General features: G+C 44.9%; 1 protein-coding gene across 1 annotated transcript; it reads left to right on the forward strand.

Annotated features, from left to right (window-relative positions):
- The first annotated feature begins 2,699 nt into the window (after window positions 1-2,699).
- Window positions 2,700-8,093, forward strand: LOC140539776 (uncharacterized). Its single transcript, XM_072662537.1, has 2 exons — window positions 2,700-2,907; window positions 5,691-8,093. Exon 2 carries the CDS (start codon window positions 5,693-5,695, stop codon window positions 6,437-6,439), a length of 747 nt encoding a protein of 248 aa, XP_072518638.1. The 5' UTR covers window positions 2,700-2,907; window positions 5,691-5,692; the 3' UTR covers window positions 6,440-8,093.
- The last annotated feature ends 134 nt before the right edge of the window (window positions 8,094-8,227 follow it).

An 8,227-nucleotide genomic window follows, 5' to 3' on the forward strand; every position in this document is an offset into this window, starting at 1 on the left:
ATGCCGCTGTAGTTGTGTTTGTTGTGTAGACACTCCTGAGTTTACTGCCCAATCACAACAAGCCTTGGCAACATGAACTCATGAAAAGGTCACTGAGGGATTAATATAGCCACGCAGCGGCGTGTACAAACACAGAAATAAACTCTCTTTACCCAAGATAAGCACATCATTCATTGGACAGAGCTTAAAATGGAAGTATATCTCTAAAATTACTGATAAAACAAACACCTGGCTGCCCTTCCCGCAGTCAGCGCCTTATGGCAGGGCGGCTTTAAGGCGGCCGACCGCTGCGAGGTACATACTAGAGGTTATTTTTCTTTTTCTGTTGATGGTCACTTTGCCAGTTTATTAGAAACCCTTGCTCTGTACCTTCACTGTAAAGAGTGGATCAGGGCAGTTTTGCTGTTTTTGGAGGTTTGTATGGTAAAAGTAAAATATGCCTGTTTTCCATTTAAACCAAAAGTATTTATTGGAGTTGAATGTAATTGAGTTAAAGTGCTTGTTATTATTTTAAACTGACACAGTGTAATTTACAGGGTGACCTTATTTTCATACAGATACAGCCTCCCTCAATGGAAATAACAGACCACCACTGACTAGATACTATTTGGCGGTGGTTTGATGGTGAGTAGAGAAGGGTTGAGACATTGTGCAGCAGCAGGTGGCCTACAGTCAGTAACTGTAGACCTGCAAAGTGTATCTGTGTGGTAATATGAAATGAATGAAAACTAGTTCATTCTTAATTACACACAATTAGGAAAAACAGTAGCTGTACAGCGTACGCTGATTACTATGCGTTTTAGAGGTCCTCAATCACTGACTGTACCCCTTTCTGTTGCTGCATAATTCATCAACCCCCCACTATCGCATCCATCAATGGAAACGGACCACCGCTGACTTATTTGGCAGGTGGGTCGTTCTCAGCACAGCAATGGCACTGATATGGTGAAGTGTGAGTGGTGCTGTGGTGTACACCGAAAAGGTTCTTTTGCAACGATGCCACAGAAGAACCACTTTTTGTTACCTGTAGAACCTTTCAATAGATGGTTTCTTGAAGGAGCATTTGAGGAAGTGATATGTGTGAGTGTGAAGAACCTTTCGAAAGTCCTATTCCAAGGGCCCATACTGTGAAAAAATGACAGTTTCCTTGGTTATTAGACATCTCCAAGAGTTTGATGGAGTATGTAAACACTGGTGTCACAGTTGGTGTTTTCTCAGCCCATAAATGAAAGCTAAGCTGCCAAAAAGCCCGTTTTGAATTCATGGTTTCTGTAATATGATAACATACACACATTTACATACACTGTCTATGCCCATTCAGTTTAGCTCTGCCCTAAAGGAAAGCAGTGTTTCAGCCTGGACTGCTTTTTAAGTGAGGCACAGGACAGGACAGCCAATCAGAACATAGGTTGTTTATATATCTCAATCAGCCGTAACATTTAAAGCATCCGGCCAATATTGTGTAGGTCCCCCTCGTACTGACTCATCAAAGCATGGACCCCAGTATGAATTTTCTTTTAGCTTGGTTTGTGCTACGGTAACCATTCTGCATGATCAGACCAGATGGGACTAGCCTTCCCTCCCCACAAGTATCAGTGAGCCTTGGGCTCCCATGACCCTGTTGCTAGTTCACTGCTTGTCCTTCCTTAGACCACTTTTGGTAGGTATTGACCACTACATACTAGGAACACCCCACAAGACCTCCTGTTTTGGAGATGCTCGGACCCAGTCGTCTAGCAATCGGAGTCTGGTCCATCTAGCTTAGATCTTTAAGCTTTCCCATTTTTTGTGCTTCCAAGATCTACAAGAACTGACTCCTCACTTGCTGACTAATATGTATATACCATCCTCTGACAGGTGCCATAATAATGATAATCAAAGCCATTCACTTCATTTTACTTCACGTCACGATTGGAGCGATATAGCTGATCAGCATATCAGCCTTACAGGCACAGTCTGACAGTTTTTCCCCATAAACCCATACAAATGCCATAAGTGGACTTCATGGGTTACAAAAAAGTCTAGAATATGGGTCCTTTAGAATCCTAGAATCGAGCACCAAGGTCAAGAACCACAGAGGAACCTTGGGTTTTAAGGGAGCGGTTAAGAGGGGCTTGCAAAGAATGTTCTGGCCCAACAGGCCTTGTCCCGAATCGAGCTAAATATTTACACTATGCTCGTCCTGTAAACAAATATTTAATGTCCCGGTGCTATCTACCGGGTCTTGGTCTGCAGCTGAGGAAACAAACAGCAGGAGCCGAGCACTGGCTGGTTCTGTGGGACAAAAAAACATCAGCTCAAATACTAGATCTAATGTGTTTCAGGGCTATCAGTGCAGGACAAGCCATAAAGTAGGATAGCAGTGCCCATCTCTCAATAGGATGACAAAGCTGTTGTCCACTCTCTCGCTCTCTCTCTCTGACTCTGTCCTCCACTCTCTCCACCTCTTAATCCTCCCACTGCCTCCTCTCTCCTCTCCTCTCCTCTCCCTCTCTCCTCGTATCAGTCAAATTCATTTTGCAAATGATCGTGCACGGCTACAGGGATGGGAATGAACTAGTGATGCTATTTTTAGCCCAGGCCGAGAGAGGGAGGGAGGGAGGGAGGAAAGGAGGTAGGGCGAGTGAGTGAGTGCAAGAGAGAGCCAGAGAGGGAGCGCACGTAGGAGAGAGCGAGAGGAGGAGGAGAGAAAGACAGAGAGAGAGAGAGAGAGAGAGAGAGAGAGAGAGAGAGAGAGAGAGAGAGAGAAGGGGTAAAGCACCACTGGTGTGGAGTGTGGAGCTGCAGTTGGACGCTGTGCTGTGGTAGGGAGCAGTGGTAGCAGAGGGACCAAGAAAGGAGAGGCGAGGAGGAAGAGGAGGAAGAGGAGAAGCTTAAAGACCCCAGGCACCCAGAGACCCAGCACAGGTGGGAGATGAAATAAAATGCCACCTACGACACACACACACACACACACACACACACACACACACAAATGGAGCTCAGGGGCAGCACCTCTCTAATACGTCTGTATATTATGCTTTAGCACTTTCACTGAAGATATCACACGTGTTAGTTTCAGCGTAGTTAATGAATAAGCCATACAGAGATACGGAGTAATTCATACTGGTTACTGAATAACACATCTTAACATCATAGACTAAACCAAAAGGGTTTAAAATGCTCTAAATCCAGTGACAGCGACCATACAGCCATTTACAGCCAACGGGTCTCAAAATAGAAGGGCGATTACATCACATCTGATGTGTCCGCTGTAGGTTAAGCAGATTACACTTTTTTTCTCTCTAAACAGTGAAACAAAACGGGGGCCGAATTAGATTCCGAGATTACGTAAAAGAGGGGCAGTAGGGCAGGGAAAAGCAGAGGTGGTTAAAAGAAGAGTATGAAATTCAGCCGCCGCTTAAAGAGTGTGCACACCTTGGAGAGTTATGTAAAAAAAGGGCTTGCTCGCTTGGGAAAGGGAAGGCGTGTATGTGTGTGTGTGTGAGTGTGTGTGCTGTGAGCTGTGGAGGAGCTGAGGAAAGCAGCATTGGGTGGTAAACACTGAGAGAAAATGGGGTTGGGAGGGAGAGGGAGAGCGAGAAAGGGAGAGAAGGATGGGGTGCTGGGTTGTTTACATTGTTCTTCCAACAAATGGAGGGGTGTGCTAATGATGGGGTGGGGGCTGGCAGTCTCTGAGAGTGTGCGTTCATATGTGTGTGTTGTGTGTGTGCATTCTCCGATTGCAATGAAATCTGAGCACACCCTGAGATCTGATGGGGAGAGGAGTTACCATGGAGACAGGGCTTGCACAGTTCCCTGTAAGCCGTGTCTTGCACTACGGGTATCGATTATTTGCAGTTACAGTATGAAGGAAGCGAGAGGGACACAGGAAAGAACCTGTTCAGTAGACATCTACCAGGAAACGCCTTTGGATTGTAAATCTTACCAGGAAAAAAACAACACTGGATATACGTTCGTTAATTGGATAATAACGTATGCTCTGAAGGAGCCATGTAGAAACATTGTATCTCCAAAACAGCAACTTTACAGGAGAGGGGAAAACACCTTCTTAACTTACCATGGGAGTTTTCTGTTGGTCCATGTATCATGAAATTTTGAGACAATGCATAGACCAACTGTCAGATTCAGATTATGTCAAAAGGATTTTTTGAGTGACAGCGATGGTATGCATGTGTGTGTGAGGGAAGAAGAGAGAGAAGCCATTACTGCGGTTCACAGTATTCACTCTTTTCTATCTTAGGGTTCCCACACATCCTGTAAAACTGGAAAACCTGCAAATTTATATTTTAGATTATTGAACATTGAGACAATGGCTAAAAAAAATCCTGGAAAAGTTGAGCACTGGAATTGCATGTTTTAGCTACTGACACCCTATTAATTGAACACCTACTGATTTAGGGATTTTCCATCTTATGGGAAAGCATATAGTTTTTATAGCATATAGTACTAGATATTAAACAGCACATCCAGTAGCCATGTGTGTAATGTATAATATCAAACATTTTCCTAAAAAGAGTGGGAACCTTATCTGTATCTTCTACACCATTTTTGTACAAATTGTAGTTTGCACTAAATGGCATGTCTGCAAAAGGAAGAGATTCGATACACGTGAAACTCACGTCTCTGGCAAAAAAAAAACGTGACTTCATGTTCGTATGCCGGCGGTCTGAACAACCGTCAGCATGTGACTGTGTGGGCAATAGCGTATCCATTAGGCATGGGATGACTGGATTTAATGACACACTGCGGATTAAAACTCACATTTCAGCCATTTTGGTAGCTGTGGAAGTAAATAGCCACTGCAGTGTGTGTGTGTATGTGTGCGTGCCAGGGCCATACATGTTTGCACAGCTATCATACTGATAAACAGTAGTGATATAGATATACTGTATATAAAAGCTTATATAATAATGGGATATATTAGGCAGCGATTCAGCAGTCAGTTCCTGAAGCTGATGTGTTAAAAGCAGGAGAAATGGGTGAGCATAAAGATCCAAGCCACTCTGACAAGGACCGAACCATCTGGTCAGACGACAGATGTTTGAATCAGAACATCTCCAAAACATCAAGTAGGTCTTGTGGGGGATTTTCTGGGATGCAGTGGTCAGTACAAATGAAAAGGTACCCTCTTACCTGCCCTCTTTCAAGTGCGTTGAAATTATTTCAACATGTTTTTAATGGGTCTTGGGTCTGGGGCTCTGATTGACATCAGCGACCGGAGGCAGAGAGAGCAGATGTGGGTAGATGACTCGCTCTCTCGCTTTCTCGCTCTCATGATGCTTAAGTGATACTGGCCAGCACAGGCGTTCCCTGGTGCGGTGGAGCTGGGAACCTGGCACCTTCCTCAGAGTATGTTGGTTGCCCGGCAATACCACATCATCAGCAGCAGCTTCACATGTATCGGAGGAGACATGTGTTAAGTCGTTACCCTCCTGGTGTCCAATGGACCAATAGAAATGTTCCTAAATGCCTTGAAATAAAATGTTTCTACATTGACTTCCATTGAAAGTTATGCTTCTCTCCATTGAAGTTGGCATTCTGGAGAAATGAGGTTGACAGCGACAATATATTGTGAAGAAAGAGGAAATTCATCTCGTCCCCAGTATCTGTATACATATGGATGTACACATACAGTCAGTATATTGGTTTACATCATCATGACAGTGTCTTTCCTCCATCTTTTGCAGCCATGCGGCCCAGGTCAAGACTGCTGACCAAGAGAGGCCTCCCCACCATCCGGGAGGGCTACGAGGAGCTGGTGCAGGACCTGAATCAGACCAACAGTCAGCACACCAGCACGCAGGACTACTTTCACTCCATCTGCCAGCTGGCCCGCCCAGCCTTCCCTCTGCATGAGCCTGACCGCGACATCCTGTCCCTCGGCACACTGAACTCGCCCAAACCCTGCCTGCGTCTGCACCGCCTGCGCCAGCCCCTCTCCCTGCAGCTCCAGCAGCCCCTCACAACATCCAGCAGCGTCCCCATCTCAAGCCAGCCATCAACACACAAGGAGGAGGCAGAGCAAGCTCAAGCCCAGGGCCCAGAGCAGGGCGGACCGGACCATCCAGGCTCAGCTGACCCGTTAGAGTACCTATACAGCCACGGAGGTGCAGCAGCAGCGTCAACCAGAAGGGGGCGCCCTGGGCCGGAAAGCCAGCGCAAGAGCAGCTGTCCCGAGCTGCTGGGCCTGGCCGAACCCGTCCCGTCGCCCACCGTCCTGCAGCGCTCACCGGTCAGCAGAAAGAAGCTGGATGATGGAGTCCGCAGCAGCTTCCCGGGTAAACTCGACGGCGCCTCTGCTGGCTGGAGGGGGAAGAGCAGCAGCCGCTGCATGGACAAACAGACTATGGTGTCGCACTGGATCGCCGAATGTCGAAGCGCGTGGAGGGAGGCCCGCATCCGGGCCTGCATGCTGCCCGCTATTGCCGAGAAGTAGGCTGGTCTAAGCGTGGAGATTTTGTCTTGCATAGGCAGAGTCTCAAAAGTTTATCAGTACAGGGAAAACTACATGGCAAACAGAGAAATTAGCCGACTTCACAGTCCACACTGAAGGAGGACTGAACTGACTTGATTCACATGAGTACGTCATTTTCACGTCAATGAATTACATGAAACACAATCACTGCTCAAAGTAAGAGACTCGAACACAAATTTGTACAGATGTCAGATCCTGTTGGTGTGGAAACTGCACACACATGTGAATCAAGTGACTTCAGTGCATCGTTCTTTTCAGTGCAGGTTTATATGCATATACATTTTCTCGATGTAAACTAAGCAAAAGTGACCCTATAGATGGTGACGTGTCTATGCCACACCACAGTGTAGAGTTACAGTGAATGTCAATGCTAAAAACTGATCAGTGTCAGTCCAGTCGTGTCCAATTGTGATCAATAACTGTATTGATTGTTGGATGCTTTTAACATTGTTTGGTGAAAAAAAAAAAATTCTATCATCAAAACTGCATTACTAACACAGAATACTCTATACATATAGGTTAGCTGAAACAAGGTCAGGACTATGGGCCAATGCACAAAAGTAACAGATGAGTATAATCACTGTGTGTTTGTTACCAGATTTATTTGCTTTTTTTATGTCCAAAATCTTATTTTTTACAAGTTTGCATATCTGGCAGCTAGGGCAAAAACATCAGACACCATGCTTCCAAAGAAATCAAGATATTTCATGAAAATTCGAATCAACTCCCGTTTCTAGAGTGTAAAAGCTTAACAACAACTGCAAGGCTCGAAGCTTTAAGGCTATCGTGGACTATTACAGGACGATGTTCTTGCCCCCCACCCTCCCCCACACACACACACTTGTCCACCTGGAGAGACTGTACATATCAAATCGACACCTGTCTCCAGGTGTACACGTTTATTAATGGTATATATGCTTCTTAATAATGACATGATTCTCAACGAGGTCCTGTATTCCTAGCTAGCTGGACGAAGAACCAACTGTGGAAACCTTAAGATTGAGGATGCAGTGTAATGCTGGCCCAAGGCTTGTGGCATCATCCAAACAATAATCCACTGCCATCTGCTGCCCGCAGCTGTAAGATAACTGTAATAATCATAATGATAGCCATTCTACCCAGGCCCGGCCTCATGTTGGTCAGCTATACAGAGAGAGCAGGCTGCCAACTCGCGAGTACAAACCCCAGCTCCTGGAACACAAGCTGCTGGAGTTATCAAGAGACCACTATTCCTTTTTAAAAGAATTATTTTTTTGATGTTAAAGCATAATTGCTACACAAAAAAGCCAATCTAGGACTGCACTGTTATCCTAACATGACTGTTTTTTTACTCACAGACCCTAAAACCCTTCCCAGCATTGATTTGGTGTTCCAGTATTTTGCAGGTAATTGAACTGTTAAATGATGGACCTTAGAGGGCAAACAGTAGTTGCATGACTTTGTAAATGGTTTTCTATTTATGCATTTGAAGTCCTATAAATTATTATCATGAATGCCAATGATTTGAGTAAAAACAAATGATTATATGGGGAAATAAAATGTTATTTGTAAAGTCTTCGAAATTGTGTTCATTAGAGTTTTTCACTTTTTTAAGCAAATAAAATGTCTGTGTTTAGTTCGTTGTTCTCTGTCTGCGTCTCTGTTATTTATTATATGTTATTTAATCCGAAGAGCATGCATATCATCCCCACTGCCACCTTGTATTAGGGCTGCATGATACCGGGAAACACAGGCACTGCAATAGATTCC

This window comes from Salminus brasiliensis, chromosome 18 (assembly GCF_030463535.1).
Source record: "Salminus brasiliensis chromosome 18, fSalBra1.hap2, whole genome shotgun sequence".
NCBI classification, from domain to species: domain Eukaryota; kingdom Metazoa; phylum Chordata; class Actinopteri; order Characiformes; family Bryconidae; genus Salminus; species Salminus brasiliensis.